Source organism: Lutjanus erythropterus, chromosome 8 (assembly GCF_056507025.1).
Source record: "Lutjanus erythropterus isolate fLutEry1 chromosome 8, fLutEry1.hap2, whole genome shotgun sequence".
NCBI lineage: Eukaryota > Metazoa > Chordata > Actinopteri > Lutjaniformes > Lutjanidae > Lutjanus > Lutjanus erythropterus.
This window is the reverse complement of record NC_139324.1, coordinates 33092347-33112677: the sequence shown is the minus strand read 5'-3', so window position 1 is coordinate 33112677 and position 20331 is coordinate 33092347. Positions and strand designations below refer to the sequence as shown.

Below are 20331 nucleotides of genomic sequence, written 5' to 3'. Positions count from 1 at the left end.
AGAGAAAGCAGTGAAACAAGATCTGATTCTCTCTATAGACTCACAAGTGCATTAGATGATGTACTCTTCCTGTTTTAACACAAAGGAAGAGTACGCTCTCCTCTTCTAATGGCATGGTCTCTTACCTATTCTGAACAAAAGTGTCCTCTCCAGTAAATAATGGCAAAGACACCACCTGAGCCTCTGAGTTTCTGACACTTTCTCCACCTCCACACTCACCATCTGGAGACATGGAGTCTCATTCTCTTCCCTCTCCTCTCTCTCTGGCTTTCTTTTATTCTGTGTACAATAAGTGCTCAGTTTGCGTACACACACACACACACACACACACACACACACACACACACACACACACACAGACACACACACACACACACACACACACACACACACACACACACACACACACACACACACACACACACACAAATGCTCAGCTTACGCATACATACACACAACAACTTAATCATACAAATTCAGACAAATGTCCTCAAGCATTTCCTATGTTTTGATCTTGTTTTCCCTTAAAGTTAATGTACTATTCATCCTAAGACTGTCAATTATACGTAGAAACTGTCAAAGACAATTCTGCCACTCTTCCTATTCTTCACCAGTTTTGCTTTAATTTCCTCCACATACTGTATATAAATGTTACCCATAAAGTGTCTAAATTAATTTGATTTCTGATGGTACTGCTCCCAGAACTGTTTGGAACAGGCCCTGAATACAATCCAAATCCAAAGTATTGTTAAAAGATTCAGAGAATCCAGAGAAATCTTTGCACATAAGTGGCAAGGACGAAAAACAACGATTTAATACTTATGACCTTTGGACCCTCTGCGCTGCATTAAAAGCCCACATAACCCACAATTAACACAGTTAATCACTGCATCTATAATATGCAAGGTAAGACTATACCATGCAGTGTGAAAGCCATATATCAGCACCATCCAGAAATGCTGCCGACTTTTCTGGGGCTCGAGTTCATCTGAGATGGACTGATGCAAAGTGGAAAAGTGTTTTGGGTTCTGATGAGATTGTTTTTGGAAATCATCAGTGTTGTGCCCTTGGTGCTAAAGAGAAAGAGGACCATCTAGATTGTTAAAAGTACTGACTTAAAAATCCAGCACCTGCGATGGTATGAGGGTGTGTTAGAGCCCAATGCATCATGGGTAACTGTTACATCTGTGGTGTTCCCATTACGTTTGAAAGTTACATACAGGTTTTGGAGCAACACAACGTCTTCTTCAGAGACGTGCCTGCTTATTTCAGCAAGACAATGCCAAGACACATTCTTCACGCATTACAACAGTCTGACTTTATAGTAAAAGGTCTGCCTGTACTCTAAACCTGTCTCCCATTTAATGTGTGGTGTAATGTGAAGCACAAAGTATGTCAACGGAGACCTGGACTGTTGAGAAGCTTAAGTTGTACATCAAGGAGGAATGAGAAGAATCTCACTTTTAAAACTTCATCAGTTAGTTTCCTCAGTTCCCAACACTTACTGAGTGTTGTTAAAATAAAAAGTGATGACACAGAGGTAAACATGCCCCTTTCAGAATGTGTTTCAGGCATAAAATTCAAAATGAGTGAATTGTTTTTTTTTTATACCAAACAATAAAGTTAATCCATTTGAACATTTAATATATTGTCTTTGTACTGTATTATATTGAAAAGTTTTTGCAATTCATTGCATTCTGTTTTACACAACATCACATCTTTTCAGATGTTTTGATGTAATTGATTTTAAAATGCACAAAGCACAAAATAATTTACTTCCCAAAATGTATTCAGACACTGTTTGAAATTAGCAAGAGCCAGTGAGAGCTCAGGAGAACAGGTACGTTTGAGAAAGTCATGTATCTGTCAAAGAGATCAACTTGTGGATACTTGTGACAAGGAATTAAAAATGTGTAGACAACTTCCTAAATTTAAAATATGTTTGGAAATAAGGTGGTAAACCTGTAAAAAAATGAGGTATGAATATTATTGTTGTATGAAATGTTTTGGAACCATGTTTCAGTCTCTAGACCCTTTTACAGCTGACGTCATCGAAAAGCTGCGCGCGCATTTCGGCGGCAGGAGTAACGGTCTCCCCAAGTCATCCAGACGAGTTATCAAGGTGCAATGGTCGAATTAAACGTTTTACTAGCGCCAACATCGCCAAAAAGTCTGTTTGTTGAGTATATGATACTTCAGAATCGATATTCCAGTGGATAAGTTGTTAAAAATTTTGACAGGATCATGACCATTTCAGAGAAACCAGTACTTGCCACCATACTTCCAAATGCCAAAATGCACGTGCAGCTTTTTCATTGTATACACACTGTAAAAGGGTTCAGAGCTTATTATATATATATATATAGATTAATTCTCACTATGAAATGGTCAACTAGGACCAAAATAAACTATTACCACCACCACTACAAATGTCATTTGATGACGTCTGATTCTCAGTCATGCACAGTAGACTGACAACATTATCTTCCAGCGCTGCAGGCAGCAATTTCACCCTCCTCATGATATGTTTTTTATCCACTGCCCTGCTCACCTCTGTCTCTAGGAAGCGACGGAGGGCTCTCTTCTTCTTAATGTTCTTCCGGCGCACAGACACCGCCACACTCAGCACCATGATAACCACCATGAAGAGGCCGCCGATCACCCCCGCTGCGATCAGAGGGGTTCTAAAGAAGCGAAAGTGGAGAGGGAGAAGAAGGAGGAAGAAAATATGTCGATGATTAAGACAGAAGAGGATGCAGGCGTTGAGAAAACATGACTCAGAGGGAGGACGGTGTTGGTGACAGAAGGTGGGCGGGGGGCAGGGCGGACAGGTTGAATAGGTCGAGTAGGAGTAGAGAGGACGAGGACAGGAAGATAAAAGTTGGCATTGTATTTAAACTGCCATATGCAGACACTCAAGTACACTAAACAAGCAAATACAAAAACACACAAAAATGATGTTTTTTAAGGATATGCTTATGTGGGCGATCTTTAAAAACCCCTTCACCTTCAGTTTTTGTCAGTTTTTCCACTAAGCTTCGTCTGGTAACAAATATCCGTCCACGCCGTCTCATTAAAATCGAGGCCGAGATCAAAAACATGGAAATAATCATCAAAGCGAATTCTCGACACCACACAGACGCTGTCATTTGAAATCAAGCCTCTCAATAATTTTCCCGATATGCTCCCCAAACCGTCTACAGAGCTGCTGCAGAAATGAGCGAGAAGAGTTGGCGCTCCAGTATACCAGCCCACCCAACCTCCCCCTTTTTTTGGTGTAATGAAAGAACTTAATTTGGTCAAGGCATACTGAGACTCTGTCCTAAATCGGTGAAAAAAAGGCTGTTATTCAGGACTGTATATCACTGTCTGCAAGGATACACCCCATAAAATGTTATCACAGTCAGCCGGCTTCACGGGAAGAGAAGAACGCTTTATCTCCACATCTCTCTCTTTGCCTTGCACAGGGAGAAAATCACTATTTTGGGGGACTTGTATTGTGTCATGGTAAAGAGGTGTTGAGAACTAGAGCTGAACCAGCTAATCTGCCAGGTGGATATATTGGCCAGTATCAGCTTACTGCAGATAAGATGGTACCAATAATTAATAGGAAAAAGCTGTAACATTTTTATTTATTTATTTATTTATTTATTTATTTAAGTTAGATGCTCTAGCCACTGTTCCGTGGACCAGAGAGCACTGACAACTTCATTTTCAACTGTGAAATGCCCTGAATGCAAAATTAATGTCGTGGCCACAATTAAGGAATAATTTCAAATTTGTTTCTTAGCTTTCTTGCAGGGAGTTGGTCTACAACAGGCAGGTCCAAACTATTCCTCGAAGGGCCGAGTGGCTGCAAGTTTTCGCTCCAACCAACCACCAGCACACCTGGACTGATCAGCTGTTTGAAGACTGAAATCAGTTGATTAAATGAGTAGAGCCTGGTGGTCTAGAAGATCAATACTATTCTCATATCTGTTGGCCAACATTAAATATGAAGCTAGAGCCAGGTTTGTTCAGTTTAGCGGCCTAAAATTACTTTATTGATTTAAAATAGATTTTATTGCTGCCACCACGTTTGTGTAAAACGCCAGTGTAATGTAAATGTAAAAAGCCAACAGTATTCTGGTTGTAATTTCATATTTAACCAACTGATAAGACAGTGACATCAGTCTCCTCATCTAGGTGTCTGAAGACAGTGAACAGATTCTTGTCCATATAATTTTTTATGGAAAAAAAGAAAATATATCAGCTGATGCTCTCAAAATTGGACATGGCCCTCAAAACTCCAGTATAGTTACAGTTGAGTGTGTGTTTTTAGCTTCGCTGGAAGCAGGTAAAAGTAAAGGTTCCATTAATCTGACTCACCGGATGTAGGATGTGTGTATAAGCCTGCCATCGTCTGTTTCAATGAGCACTCTCCCCCTTTTGCACTATCTGCATGTTATGTTTTGTCATGTCCCCGTCGCTATGGGAAACAACAAGAATAACCTCTAAGCTAGCAACCTACACACTGAAAATGGCAAATCATCCTAACCCGGTCACTATGAAGATAAACAAGCTAACAGCTGTTACTTTTATTTTGCAGGAATTTAGCTATTTCGCTGGCAGGCTTCCCACCCCATATGCAAATTTTCCTCCAAAACAAGTGCAGGGACACCGACACCATCCCCGCATCCTGGACTTCGAGTTGCCCAAGACAGTCGTGATTGGTTTAAGGAAATATAAACAAGCCTGAATGTTTTTTTTTATGTACAGCAGAATGACCATGTGTGCACTTCTGCAGCCCTGACACAGCACCCGAGAGGTAGGTCCGGCTATGTGAGACTGAGGCCACATGTGTGAGTCTACATTTCATTATGTCCCTCTTGGCACATAAATTCTGTGACCCATGGTCACGAAAAAATCAATCAGCGTTGAGCAAAAATCCTCATAAGTGGCTGCATTTATGTAGTGCTTTTATCCAATGTGCTTTACAATTTGCCTTTCATTCACCCATTCACGGACACACCGATGGCAGTGGGTTATTGTGTAAGATTCAGAAACACCTAAAAAATGTAAACAGATGGAGCAACCTCTTCCTTAGCCACAGCCACCCTTTATTATTAAAAGGTAATCCTAGCATTATTATGTTTCAGAGCGCCTACATAAAGCACATTTGTCTGCGAAGTTTGTGCATGTGTGTCCGTATCACACACTAAAAACTTAGGTAAATAAGTGGTGGCCAATGTTCAAAAAAGACAAAAAGCTACTAATGGCTACACATCAGTCAGGAAGAAAGGCCACCAATGATTTGATGCATGACCAAATGTCATTTAAGCATTAAAAGCCACTGTAGATTTCTAATTCAATTTGCACGCTTCACGTAATGCTCTTTTCAAGGTCCCCTGAGTGATCGGATGAAACCCAGCTATACTCTAAATGCACTCAAGACATATAGTTCTAAAGATCACTCAGCAAGCCATCTTTGTCCATGGTCGGTGATGCATTTGACCACATAAAATGCAATTTTTCTCCATCATCGCAGGCATAAGAATCTAAAAATACAAGGACAAGGAAACAGTCAGGGCACACTGAGACGCGAGACAACTGATGATTTTGAATTAAATGGGAAAGGCGCTGCCGAATGGGAACATGCGAGATGAGCTATTACTTGTCAGTTTCATCATGACAGGAAGTGATTAATCCAGCTTAATCAGATCAGCACACAATCCCTACACAAGATGTATATTAATGCCAGGTGGAACGATGGCCTTTGAAGGCTTAGCGTAATCATGTGTTGCTGATAAGCCACTTTCGGTCGTGCTCAAAAGCCAATACCTCCAACAGGTAACAGATTTACAAGATGCGTGACACTTCAGAGCAGGCGGCTAAGCCTGGGGTTAGCTGGGCGTCTACTGCTGCATCCTAGACACAGCGTCTGTATTGGAGATCTGATAAGAGCTGATCTGTTCACCGGGTCAGATGATAGCTAAATTCTTCCGGCTGCTCCAGTTCCTCTTCATCCCGTTGGCAGGGTCCCAGAGACTGCTTCGGGAGGAAAGGTTTAGCTTTTGAGCAGCTCGACAGAGAGAGAGAATTTTTTTTTCTCTGAATTTGTAGGTATCTCTTTCAGCATCTATTCAGCAACAGCTTCAGGACACTGCGCGTTAATTAATCCTTACTTAGTGGTTATCGGTGTCTTTCTATGTTTCTAACTGTCTTTCTTTTGAGCAACCTAGATAGCCTAAAAATGTTTTATTTTTCCAGTCTGATGGTCTGAGTTCAAAGTCACACATTGTCCTTTAGCATTGCGCTGTCCTGTCCTGTCCTGTCCTGCATGACTCTGTTCTTTTTTGGCTGCATCAGTGTACTGCAGATCTCCAGACCCACCAGTAAGTTCTGGAGTGTTGGCTGCTCACTCTGAGCCTACCAGCCTTGTTTTTTTTTTTCTTTTTTTAGATCAGGCCCCCCTCAAACACCACCCAACAATTCTCAGCACCACTTGATGCCAAACTGTTTCTCGTATGAAATCCATTTGCTGTAAACTGTTAGCGGCATTTTGTCCCGCCTCCCCCCACCCCCCAAGCCTCGGAATGAAAGCTAAAGCGCTATCAATTTATCAAGATACCAGGCAAATTGCTCGTGCACGTACACAAACACACACAAGCATGCATGCACAGAGAGGCATTAAGGACACTCACAGGGATTTTGGGCCTTAGAGCCAGCCATTAATCAGAGAGTTGGCTTACTATGTGTGTGTGTGTGTGTGTGTGTGTGTGTGTACATGGAGTGTGCTGCTGTGTGGAGTGTTTGTATGCTAAAGCACAGAGGCAATCCACGGAAAAGAATTTCATACCTGTCCATCCAGCCAATGCAGTCTTGCAGTCTTGGTCCAATGCAACTAAGGAAAAAAAGCAGGCAGAGCAAAAAGTTAATCATTCATAGTTTGTCATATATCTGAGAATGATGAGACTCTTTAGTGAGCTGAGCAAAGCAAAACAGCAACTAATGGTTAGTGTAAAGACCCTTTAATGCCAACGACCTGGCTTGGCATACATTTCCATAGCTATACTGATGATACACAGCTTTACACTACTGTGTCTAGTGATGACTCAGGTCCAGTTGAAGCCCTTTCTAACTGTATTTTAAAAATCAAGCCATGGATGGTGAAGATTTTTTTTCAGTCAGGATGAGACTGAAGTCACTCAGGCGAAAACTCCAAGAACTTGCTTTAAACCCCTGCCAACAAGTAAAAAAAGGAGTTATTTTTGGTCCAGATCTTAGTTTTGAGCAAAACAATACAGCAACTAATGGTTAGAGTAAAAAGCCTTTCATCCCAAGGACCTGTGCTCATCCTGGGGTCTTAGCAACGGGATGAAATGAGTTGGACTTCCTTACACAAAACCTAATGACCGACCGACCGACTCAGAGGAAAACACTGCAAGCACCGACATTAAACCCGTGCGAAAAATCTAGGAGTTATCTTAGATACAGATCTTATTTTTAAATCTCAAATCAGAAACCTAACTAACAATCCAAAACTATCACGTTAAAAACACAGCAGAGTATGTCTGTTTCTCTCTCAAGCCAACACATCGACTACTGCAATGCTCTACTTTTACTTTATTTATTGTTTTATTGCGTGAAGCACTTTGTGTTACATTTTGTTCATATGAAAAGTGCTGCACAAATAAATTCTGATCGTGAATGAAGGTCAAACAAAATGCTTTAACCCATAACCGGTATATTACATTTTATACAGAGAATATTTGCCGAAACTAACCTTATTCCACTTTGCTAGTTTGAAAACCCATGAAATTTTGAAGGTCACTCATGCTGACTATTTCTCATGCCAGAATCCTGCAGCACATAATCTTTGGAAGCCTTCACAGATTTGTGAGATAATAATAATTACGCCTATTCGTGGTGATCAATGTACCATTTATTATGCACAGGGCAATATAATTAGTTAAAAATACTATAATTGGGCTATTTTGAATTTTAGATAAAAATGAAGTGAAACGTAATTTGGAATGAATTCACTACTGTTTTTTTTTTCAGTTGCAATGTGCAAGTGTTTTGATTTTTAAGCTGGATGTTTTCCTGTGGTAAAGGTTCTATAGCTGAATGCACAGTAACTTGCAGTGACACTGACAGAAAAAAAGAGAATCTGTCTTGAAAAGCATCCATGTTACTGTGAGGTGCTCTGAATAACAGTGAACCTGTGCACATTCTCCCTGAATCTATGTGTCGATTTATTAATTTATCAAAGTATCATGTGAGATTTATGTATTGACGTTGGTGTGCTGGTCATATTCCTGACTGTACAAGGGAACATAATCCAGAATCTATTGATTTCTCTTATCTTTCTTTATTGCTGTCGGACAAAACACACAATGCCTGTGTGTAGGTGTGAGCATGAGAAGTGCTATATCGTCCTTTTCATACCTTATAGACTCTGTGCTGCAAAGATTTTCCATCTTTCTTCATCTCCCTTTCTCTTTCAATTCAATTGAGTTCAATTCAAATTAAAATCCGACATTGTTCAGCATTGTTTTGTCTGCTGAGTGTCATACATGCGTGAAGACGGCGATATATAAAGGCCAAGATGATTTTCTATTCAACTGTAGCTTAAAGCTTTACAGTAAAATCAAAGGTTTCTGTTGAAAAGCCGTGAACAAGTGTATCGCCAAACAATAACTTCAACAAACCCACGTAGTTTTCTGATCCCTGTGGGCTAGAAGTGCGGAGCGAGTTCTGAACTAAAGCCTTGTTAGCTCTTCTTCGGCAGTGTGTCCACATTGGGCGACAGATTACAACGGCTGTATTGTCTTCAGATGAAAAGCAACAATCTCTGCTGGAAAATTTCACCAGCCCTCCTGTGTTGATGTTTCATATTTCCCATGTGCAATACTGACATCATAAACCACATCTGACAGACTCCATACTAGTTCCAAAATTCGGTAGCTCTTTTGAATGTTTGGAAGTGAGGACAGTGGCTTCATCACCGTCTCTGCCTCTCCCCCTCTCCTCACCCTCCCTCAGCTTGTTTTTTCGAGAGGCGGATCTGCTTATGAAGCCATACCTGTGACAAAGTGTCAGCCTGGTGTTTTCCATTTACGACTACATTGTTATGCTCGAGCGAGCTGGAGGCTGTCACTCAGGAGAGGAGAAATAACACACAAGGAAGTGACATAAACTCCCTGCGGAGTTAAATACAAAATGATGTCTTTCCAACCCTTGTTGAATATTACATTGAGCGATCAGTGGCTAGTGAGCAATGGAGAGTGGCAAGGTACTTCACTGACTCCTCTCACTTTCATTCTCCCTCTCTTCTTTCTCATTTTCTGGTTCACTTATCTATTTATACCTCTTTTTCCCGCAAGATGATGGAATATAATTTTATGTTTGCAGGACAGTGAAAGAGAATATTTGTGAATATGCGCTTCTCAACCAGCATTCATTTGAAAGCCAAATGCACTTACAACGAGGGAATGAGAAGGTTTAGTAAGAATATTCTGATACTACAGGGAAATTCATTCATGTGACTGTGAAATACATGATGCTGGGGACTTGATGATGTAGTGATCATTTGCAGGTCAGCTCACCAACAACATGGAGCAGCGTGGACTCTGATAGATCGAGGTTTTATGGAAAATGTATGATGCAATACAGCTACTTTTGCACATGTTTTGCACTCTCTGGCACCGTGCTTCACATGTTGGCAGTGTCACGACGACTTGCAGTCGGACGATGGTATGAATTTGCATGTCAAAGTTTAATCATTTAGCAAAGCTCCAGGCAGATTTAATTCACCTCACCAATAATACTGACAATGGCATTGAAATGAATAGATTCTGGCCTGAAATTTGTAATAATTTTATAGTTGGAGCGAACAAGATCAGAAAATTTATCCAGGACAAAGGTTTAAAGCAGGTCTGAGGTTAGTTTAAAAGAGCAGTGGTGTACATCTTAAGGGTATATCATGTGGTGCACAGGTAGAGGTAAAATAATGCTGGGTATGAGTTCATGTTAAGTACAGCAGTAATTTTAATGGCTATTGCTGCGGTAAAGCAATAAATCTGGTCTCTGTTGAGCTATCAAACGCACATCGCCTCCTCATTGTTCTTCTTCTATCCGCCGAGCTACCCTGCAATGCCACAATAATATAAAAATCTTTAAACAGGAGACTGGATATATGCTGGTTCAGTTTCCGGGCAAAAAACAAAGATCCCAGCCTCGCCTCTTTAGTTTGTTACTTCATATGGTGTCCCCTCCAGGTTGTGACCAGACGCAAACCCATTTAACTTTTTACAGAAGTGCTGTACTCTTGTTTAAGAGCTAATGGCATCACATGATTGGAAACTGGTTTTGGAGTAGGCAGGAGGATCCAGTTGAGGTTGGATGTTATGTTTTGAAAAGTAAGGAGATTCTTGCCACTGTTCATCTTTAAGGGTTAGCATTTAGTCTACTGTAACACAGATGTTACCCATCAAATTATGATTATGGTGACGTACACTTCACACAATCTCCCAGTTGATTTTCTTCATGATTAGTCATCACCCTCTCACACCATCTAAGATGACAAATGGTGGAAAAGTTCCACGCATTTTGCTTTTATCTGGTAAACTCCTAATTACTGTTTGGTTTCACTGAAGAGACACTCAAATCTTTTGCCGAACGTTGACCACCGAACCCTACACCTCTGACCACCACTTACCCCTGGGTGCAGTTGGCATGGCAGGGATGGCATTCATTGTTGGCTTCTGCGTACTTGAAGATGAAACTGTTGGCACCTTGCAGGCCATCGGGACACTTTTCCACACAGTTAGGACCATCCTTGAAATGCAGGCATTTCACACAATGCTCTGGGCCCTATGGGAAATGAGAGAAAAAAAAAACATTGTTCTGTCAGATGTTCATTTTCTTTTCAAAAACATAAAGTAGGTTTAATGAAGATGTATAGTGGGTTTACATAACCATCAATGAGATGCTAAGTTACCATTTAAAAGGCACCCAGTTGAGGATTATCATTTTATTATCATTTCTATGAATATGATGACTACAGGAGTAGCATGAGTCATTTCTGACTAAGCCTGTAATATAAGAGTTTGAACACTGCATTACAGTACAGCTGACCCTTCACTAAGCCCTGTCCTCCTTAGTTATTAGTGTTATGTCTGTCAAGCTTTCCATTCTTGTACTGCACAGATGCATTTTACAGTAGCAGATGTAACACTAAAACACACTCTTATTTCCTTTTGACGACCATAGGCTGTGTTGGTTATAATGGTGACTCTTGCTAGCAGATGCTGTAAGTGTTGCTAGCTAATGTAAGCCAATGCTAATGGTATATGTCTACCACGGATGACAAAAATACACTTGTTAATGTTGGAAAAGAAAGGGCAGGGATTAGATTAGCGGATCTTTAGATGGTCACCAGCCAGAACTCCATCACCCTCAGGAGGAGCACTGGGATAAGCGTTGAGCTAACCGGACCCAGACCTGATTCTGCGCCAACCCACATCCTCTTCCTCAAACCTCACACATAACAAATCACAATTTAACCCTGGGAATAAGCCATAAAAATTAGCAAATGCAGTGACATCTAACACAACTTGGCTGGAGGTTAGCAAGATAAGTAGCCAGACATGCTAACATTTGCAGCTTACATTTGAGCAGATAAAGACAACCTTTAATCCATTCCTCACATATTTGCTCTTGTGTTTTATGCTTTCACACCAGCCTACTGTGCTTGTTGTATCCACCTTTGTCATCTTAAAAGAAAGAAAGAATTTTTGGGCTTCAGCAGCTAATGAAGCTTTTGTTCTGGGTCCATCACTCTGTTGGTAGCGTATCCCAACATGCAGCAGTTTTTAAACATTTTGGGAAGTAACAAGAGGCAAGAGACACCTTCATGCAATACAATGTCAACCGATAGGGTGCTAAATCAATCCTCTGACATGCTGAAATCTGATGTTTTAGTAGCATATGATGCATTGCGTTCTGTCTCTATGTTTGACAGGCCTGAAGTGACCAGTTACAGTTGCCAACCTGTGATTGGACAGTTGCCGTTTGAGGGAGGAGCGTAGTAAAGGTTGGATTTACACTCTTAATAATTTCCTGCACACTTTTTCATGACTGATTGGTCGGGAAACAGAAAACATGTATTTTTGCAACAGGTTCACTCTCACGGGTGTTTAGGTGACAGTTTACTCCCAAGTTTTGATTCCAAACTTCCTTTGTGTAGAGAGTATATACTGTAGCTGCACCTGACATGAAGGACAAATGTGTGGTGTCACAAATTTGGGGGATGAGATATCTGCCATAGCCTCAGTTTGTAGCGTAGACTGATTGATGGGTACATTTCTACATCAATAACTTGCCAAGTGCAGGTTTCTTAGCAGCTTTATAGATTAAATTGTTGTGCTTGAATCTGTGTAGCGGTGAAAGCTTGAGAGTGAAAGACAGATAACAGGGAGCACAAGACAGAAGGTGAACGAAGCAGAAGGAGAGAGGAGAAAAAAGAAGTATTGTAGAGTAATAAGGGAACGTGAGGGATGGAGGGAGAGTGGACGCGGATGCAGAATAACATGGCAGCAAAGGGCTGAGGCAGCGAGAGCGAGCGAGATTATGTGTGAATAAGAGAGAGAAAAGAGGGACGGGAGGGAGAGGGAGCAGACGAGACGCATAAAGCAGTGCGAGCGGAGCAGGCAGATAATAACCATCGCTCACAGCACACACAATGACCATAACAATCCGCCTAGAACAGGATTTATGGAGCTAATATAGGCGAGGGAGGAGGTAGGGGAGGAGAGGAAGAGAGGCGAAAAGCTCTCCCAGACAGGCCTCGTATCATCAACAGGCCCAAAGAACAGCTCATTGACAGACAATACACGCATAAACACAGTGAGTGGAGACTGAATAAACAAGCTTACATGTCCAAAGTGCCCACACACACACACACACACACACACACACACACACACAGACACACACAGACACACACAGACACACACAGACAGACACAGACAGACACACACACACATAATCAATATATTTTTTGTGATCAACTTTTTAAGGATTTTAGCTTCAGGTAGGTATAAACATACTATATATACACCATATAGGCCCCTTTTCTTTAGGTAAACATTATGTTTTTTGTGGACGGAGCTTAGGTCGAGGCAGAAATTCCCTACATGTTAGCTAAAACTACTTTTGTTGGCTTGTTTCTTATCAATGGCTGAAGAAAATCAGAGTTTTTCTGAATATGAACAGTCAGTCGCTCTCCAGGACTGTGAGAGTTGCTTGAAAAACTCAGCGTTAACCAACGGGACCAGACCAGGCTGGCCGCCAGACCAACCACTAATGTTAGCCACTCAGAAATCCACTTACAGCCTTTAAGTTTGAGTGTGAAGTGTGAATAACATACTGAAAAAGTACATTTAACTGTCCAATAATTACTGTTAGAGATCTAAAAGTGTATTTGTGCATAACAAACATAAAACATTGTATTAGGCTGCACAATTTAATCATGTGGAATTGAGGTAATCCAAGAGAAATGGAAAGTAATCAAGTTAGATTAACAACTTTAACAGGTAGTTACTAATTGTATCAGATTAACCCTTCCATAAGGATTTATTTCGACCAATTGTTAAAACGGTAGAAAGACTGGACAAAACTGTATTAGTGAGTTTTATTTTGTTTCTGTCCGTCGAGTTTGAATGAAGCGTGTAGTTCAAGTTAACAAGACAATTAAAGTCATCTTAGTTATAATTCAAGAGGTGATTGGTTGTATTTTTCTGTTTAATACGGAAAATAGATGCAAGAATACTTCCTTGTTTATTTTGTTGCAGCTCACAGACATCCCTCAGCTTTTGTCCTATTACGCTTAACCATAGGTGTCTCTGTTTTTTGTTAGACTCCTAATGAAAGCTGGTACATAATAAAACCTCAATTTCAAGCCATTACTACTTTGATTCTGGCACCCAGCAACACAGTAACATGACACTTCAGCCTGGTTAATGTGGGCTGCTACTGTGTTTGGCTCCTTCCCTTCCCTTAGTTTTCCCTCCAGCCAACACTGTGACATAACCATGACGACGGTCCAGGAAGGGTCTGCACAGTAATATGTGCAGGATGCAAGGATCCAAAATTTACCAGTAAAGAAAGATGGTGATTACAGCAATAATTTTTGCCGTTGCTTGCCATGTTGAAACAGTGACAGCTCCAGCACCACGCACTCTTGCCACTGATAGTTCGAAAGATTTTAGTGACTGTGTGTGGAGGTTTCCTCTGTAAACCTAGCAGTTAGCTAGTTAGAAGAATATGTTCATTCATACATGGTAATTCATTGAAGTGGTGTCATTCAAGAGTAGCAGAGTGAGAGAGTATGACACAGTTACACAAGACCATCAGACAGAGTAGCACAAACATCACAAAGTCAGAAAGTCTTCACTTCACTTGCGATCCCACTACATAAACAATAGTTAAAACATTAACACATAGTGTATACATGATAAATACGGCTAAGACAGAAACACACACACAGAAAGACACATGCATACTGTTACAGATAAATAAGGGGCCAAAGATGATAGCGAAAGCAGATAAGTATCCTCTGGCAAATCGAGAAGAGTGTGTAAGTGCTTGTTCATACATATCCTGAAGTAGCGTCTGTGCATGGTCTTGCATGCACATGTCTGTGTGTGTGTGTGTGTGTGTGAGTGGGCATACACTAAAGCCCCTGCGTGTGTTCTTTGTAGCTTGTGTGAACATACATTCACCCCCGGAATAATTATGCAAACTGAACGTCTCGCTGCTCTCACCGGTTTTAGCGTTGAGCCTGGCACTTTGAGTGTCTTCCCACCCGTGGCTACTGGTGTGTGCATGTGTGTGTGTGTGTGTGCGCCTGTGTATCCAATAATCCCATCACATCAGTAAGTTAAATTATGTGACAGGGCAAACAAACAGTGTTTGGTCCAGCAGGGGCAGTGGGACATCCAAAAAATGACAGGCATGCACAGTGTTGCCACCAAAGTACCCTGCTGTAAATTTAAATTGCTCTGCTCGTGTGCTTAACACTGACGTTTGTGTGCGACGCTGTTGGATATGAGTGTATAAATGAATATTTCTATCTTTCCTATTTCTCTTCCTTCCCTTTAATGCACAAACCGCCCCTGTATCTCAGGAGGACTGGCAATTAATCTTTACGGCCTCAGAGCTTATAGTCAAGACTTTTAACAGGCAGCCGCATAAAAAGCTTTTCAGGGCATGATCAGGTACATCAGGAAGGATTTACAGTTTATTTTACTATGATATAATGCACAGATAGTCATCACGCTCCACTATATATCTGCCGGGGTCCTTAAATGTACTCCCACAGTAGAAGACTTGGAGAATCATCACACCACAGAATCATTTTAAGCATTAATGATGAGGTGGAGTGATTGAAGGTGCAGATGGGAGAGGAGGCAGAAAAGAAACAGTGGGATAAATAGGAAAGAGATAGATGTGATGGCGCCTATTAATATGGCAGTAGACAATTCAGTTCAGTGGTCATAAAGAATATATAGCCACTCCAGCAGATTCAAATGTGTTTTATTTAGATATATGTTGAGCAAGCAAAAGAGTTTGACTGCATGCAAGTGTGTGTAGCAGAGCATAGGAAGTTTATTTGGGAAACAACATGCAGAGTGTGAATCCCATAATTCCCATAGAATTTTTTGTATTTTTATATTTTATAATTCTAAAAATAAACATATATTCAATTATGAAATTAATATAAATATTTGAGTTGAGAGAAAAAAGGGGAAAAGATGGAAGAAAGGAGAGGACAGGCCTGTTTTCTTTGCCCAAATAAGTTTCTTTTTTTTTTTTTTTTTTTTTAACATTCTCATACATTTCAGTCATCGCAGTTGGCCATTTCACCAAAATGCATCTCGCCCATTAACCAGCCCTTCCCCTCTCTACATCTTCTAGTAGCAAAGAGTGTGTAGGGGCAGATGGGATGTTTCGCTGAATATGTTAGCCTCGTCTTCCCGACTCATTGATCCCTATATCTGACTGAGGTTAGAATCCATGGCCCCGACCACGCCTCTGAAACATCAGTAGCACAAATTCATGGTGCCGTCCGTGGCACTGACGAAGCAGACGGATTTTACGTTGTGCCTTTTTTTTCTCAGACGTGTCCTTCAGTCAGTTTCATCTTGGATCTATACTATTCCCTAAACTATAAAGCTAAAGACTTGCAACTACTTGGACTTAAATATCAGAAAGTTGTGACTTAACATGGACTTGAACTTTCCAACTAACTAACTAACAACTAACAACTAACTTTATAAATCAATGAGGCTGGAACCTCACTGTGATATTATGATTTGTTTAGGACTCAAAGTTTAGGACCCCTGACTTGACTTAGGAGTCTGAGTGCAAACTTGAGTGCAAAGACTTGAATAATGACTTGGTCCCACCTCTGGCAGTCTGCCATCTTTTTAACTCAAACTTCCTGTTGTGAAATGTTGCTCCAGTCTTTCAGTAAGACACAGTAATTAATGGGCTTTTTGAGAGATACAATGAATGAGTCAAGTGTGTTTGTATCACTGATCAACAACAACAGCGACGGCTCTAGATCTGAGATTATCACCTATTCTGTCCATAACACAGCCTGTATTCATGGCTATAGTCGTATCTCCAATCTCTGTGCGCAGGGGGCATTAGGCCGATCAAATCACTGTGTGTAAGCCGTAATGTAATTGCTATGGGCTCTGTGGCCATAACATGATTGCTGTAATCCATTTGTGTGCCTGTGCTGCACATATGACATCTACATGAGGTCCAACAGGTTACCCTGGATCATTTCCATTACGCACAGCATGCCAAGTCACACACACACATACAGACACGCTCACAGGCTGAAATATCACGTGAAATGTGCAGTACTCGTGTGTGGAAACTATAGGATGACAAAAATAAGAAAATATTGAAAAAGTCCTCTATGACAGAAATAAACTCTTAGGCACTGGAAAGTGAAGACGTGGGGTTTGGATTGAAAAACAGCAGACCCTGAGACCATCAACAAATGGAGTTGGAATCTTTCGAAACACGCTGTCAGATCAGCCGGATGCACCGCCATGGGTGACCGCCCCAGGTGGAGAGCGGGCGGGCGGATAAGAGCCATGCTACAGCTGGAAGTTAAGGCTGCTCCTGGATAACGTTTGGACAGCAAAATGAAACTGACAAAACGGGACTCATGCTGGCCAAACAACAGGAAACCAGAGACTGTTGTGTCCACACAGAGAGACTTGCTCAGCATCCTGGATCTGGATGTTGCACCTGCAGCGGTGACAGGGTGCAACATGCAAGATTGTAGTAAGAAGGAGGAGGATTGTGTTTTGCAGATGTTGAATCATGATCATAGTCTCTTCACCATCTTATTGCTGCTGTTTATATTCAACCTGACACAAATTAAAAAATACATTTACTTTGTTTCTTTTTTGCTCAATGTTTTTTTTTTGGACTGAACCAAACTGAATTAATTTTATCTATAAAACTGACTTGAGCTGAACATTTTTTTCCATTTCAGTTTTTTGATGAACTGAATCTATTTGAACTAAAAAAAAAACCCGGAGAGGAGTTTTGAGTTTTGCTCTGTGGACTGGATTGGGACTTAGTGGATGTTATGTAAATATCTGAATGAATATTTGTCTTGTCTTTTGCACTTGTTTTGTGGGAGATTGGAAAATATTTTAAATACATTTATTCTGGTTTTGGTCTGCTCTTCAACATTGTTTTGGGAGGTTTGTATATAAATATGTATTTATTTTGTTTAATATTTTCACCCTATTCCATTCAGAATTTAATGAAGCATCTGTTGTGTGCCCCTGTGTCCAGTGTTGTGTAATGATAATAAATGTCCTTGAGTCCTAAAATCATATGTATAAAGAATATAACCTTTTATATATTCCTATATTAGACTTTTCAAATTAAGAAAAAGATAATGAGAATGAGAACAGCCTCTTGATTTTGCATTTGTTCTAATAAAATAGTTGAGACATGAAAATATTTACACAGCTAATAAAAATCATTTAAATTTTGACAAAAAGTGCCTGGTTGTTCTAAGTTTTTAATCCCTTTTTTCTCAAAGTGCTACAAGAAAGCTACAGGTATTGTTTTATTCTCTTTAAAGCAGCCATCTTCCCATCACTTGTCTAAGAAAGCCAAGTGCAGGGCTGTGCGGTATCAAGTGGATTGCCAAGATAATCAAACCAACAAATCACCTCCAACAACAACAACAACAAACACGCTCAAGTCAACAAGCGTGGACGTGCAAACTTTGGCCTTTGCTTCCCCTGCCTGCACGCTCACACACAAACACTCTTGTGGTACCACTTCTAAACTATATTGGGCAAACTATTTGACAGGGTGTGATAGGACACAAAAGACAGCACATGGCCCCCTCCAGCTCGCGTCTGTCGCAAATCATCCCCCTCTATCAAACGGCAAGATAAGATTTTAAGAGAAAGCGCAGGGTCAGGGGCCTCGTGTAGCTGTGGGTGTAGAGCGCACGAGAGGCAGGCGGAAATGAAGGTCAGGGATTTTATTTTGTCGCTTTTGGAATGTACAGCTGCTACCAAACAATCTTTCAAACAGCTTCCATGCTTCTCTAAGAGCTTGTGCAAAGCAAAAGTTTTGTTTGAGTACAATTTGCCTTCTGGAAAAACAAAATATTAACTGCTTTTAGAAAAAAAAGGTTCACATGAAATAAAAACAGAATAATACACACACAAACACACAAAATAAGGCTACAACAATCAGTTTTACCTTCGAGTCTGAACATGAGACATAATCAATAGAACAGCTGAGAGGCACACTTTGACTGCTAATACAATAATTAATCATAGTCTCAGCTGACCACAGGGAACGTCTGCAGCTCCAAGTCATTTGGTTTGTGGTGAGTGAAGCAATGCTCTGGCCTTGAATACTTTTCTTTGCGGGGGAGCAACACAGAAAACATTCATTTAACCCTTTGAGACGATTCTGTTTTCAGGTGGTGCGATTCATTGTTGTTTTTAGTTGTTGAGATAAATACAGGATATCATCAGCCTCATCGTTTAAGTCCAGTTTTACTGGAGGTGTGCTCACTCTATTTGACCTTTCAGTCCCTGGTCCTTATTTCTTAACGAAGATAAAAAATATTCACAATTCACAATTTTTCACACTGTTAAGCTCATATTTCAGAAGCAGTTGAAATAATGTAATGTTTTGAGTCCCATTCAGCTTTATACTTTGGTGATGGCAGTCTATTTTTGTGTATTATAAAAAGCTGAACTTACATCCTGCTCCCTCAACCTGCTATTCCTGTTTAAGTGAAAGTGTGTCAGTAACGTTTCTCTTTATTGTACGTCTGAAGTCTTTTCCAGATTTTTTCCCCTGCAGGTGAGCTACCATTCTCTCTTGGTGACATCAGAAGGAAGATTAAATCTACTGCAAAAATTATATTTTGTCATTGAATGATGCATTCTTCTTCTTCTTCTTCTTATTCTTATTCTTATTCTTATTATTATTATTATTATTATTATTATTAGTAGTAGTAGTAGTAGTAGTAGTAGTATTAAGCCACTGAATGAAACCAGCTTATGTTAAGACATGCTAACATTAGCATTCAATAACATTCTGAACATTTAAAAAACTGAAATAATACACTTAGGTTACTATAAAAATATACTTCTCCTGAAACCATACTATTGGGTTTCTGAGGAGCATTTATTTTACTAAATTGACCTGCCTTAAATTTATGTTGCACTAATGCAAAATGTTAAATGTCATTCCTCCTGCTCATACTGGCCATTAAATGATCTCGTCCTAATGTTTAAAAGATGGGGGGGACAAAATCTGCAGTCCTCATTTTATGCAGAAATGTGTAAAAAGTTTATCTGAACCTAATATGAGGCTTCAACCATCCAATCCTTGAATCCTTGAATCCTTGAAAGTACAACAAATCATGTTAATATCTACCAAAGTCACAGCTGGAGATCCCTTCCTCGTGCATAAAGTAAGTGAAGAGGGTCAACTTGTTTTGTGCAAAAAAATTGTTCAAAGGTTTATCTGAAGTTAATTTGATAGATAAGCAGTCTGAGTTACACAGAGAGTAGGTATCTCTCTTTCTATGTCATTTAAGCACATAATTCCCTCTTTGTGTTTTTATTTTGTACTTTAAACTAAGGCTTTTGCAGTAACGTAATTTCCCATGTGGTTATTTAGCTTGGATCAACCATGCAGGATTAGCATCATTAATGCAATTCTGTTGTTTATTTTCGCGGTTTAGTTCATTTCTGATAAATGAAGTAC

The 20331-nt window shown here is 40.3% G+C and overlaps 1 protein-coding gene across 1 annotated transcript in view; it reads right to left on the bottom strand.

Annotated features, from left to right (window-relative positions):
* The window catches only part of erbb4b (erb-b2 receptor tyrosine kinase 4b), a 459675-nt gene that overhangs the window by 92491 nt on the left and 346853 nt on the right, over positions 1 to 20331 (bottom strand). Inside the window, exons 15-17 of the mRNA XM_084725337.1 lie at positions 10703 to 10857; positions 6839 to 6883; positions 2552 to 2684 (exon numbers count right to left, since the gene is read on the bottom strand). Of these exons, the coding sequence (XP_084581463.1) occupies positions 2552 to 2684; positions 6839 to 6883; positions 10703 to 10857 (333 nt within the window). The remainder of the gene's footprint in view (positions 1 to 2551; positions 2685 to 6838; positions 6884 to 10702; positions 10858 to 20331) is intronic.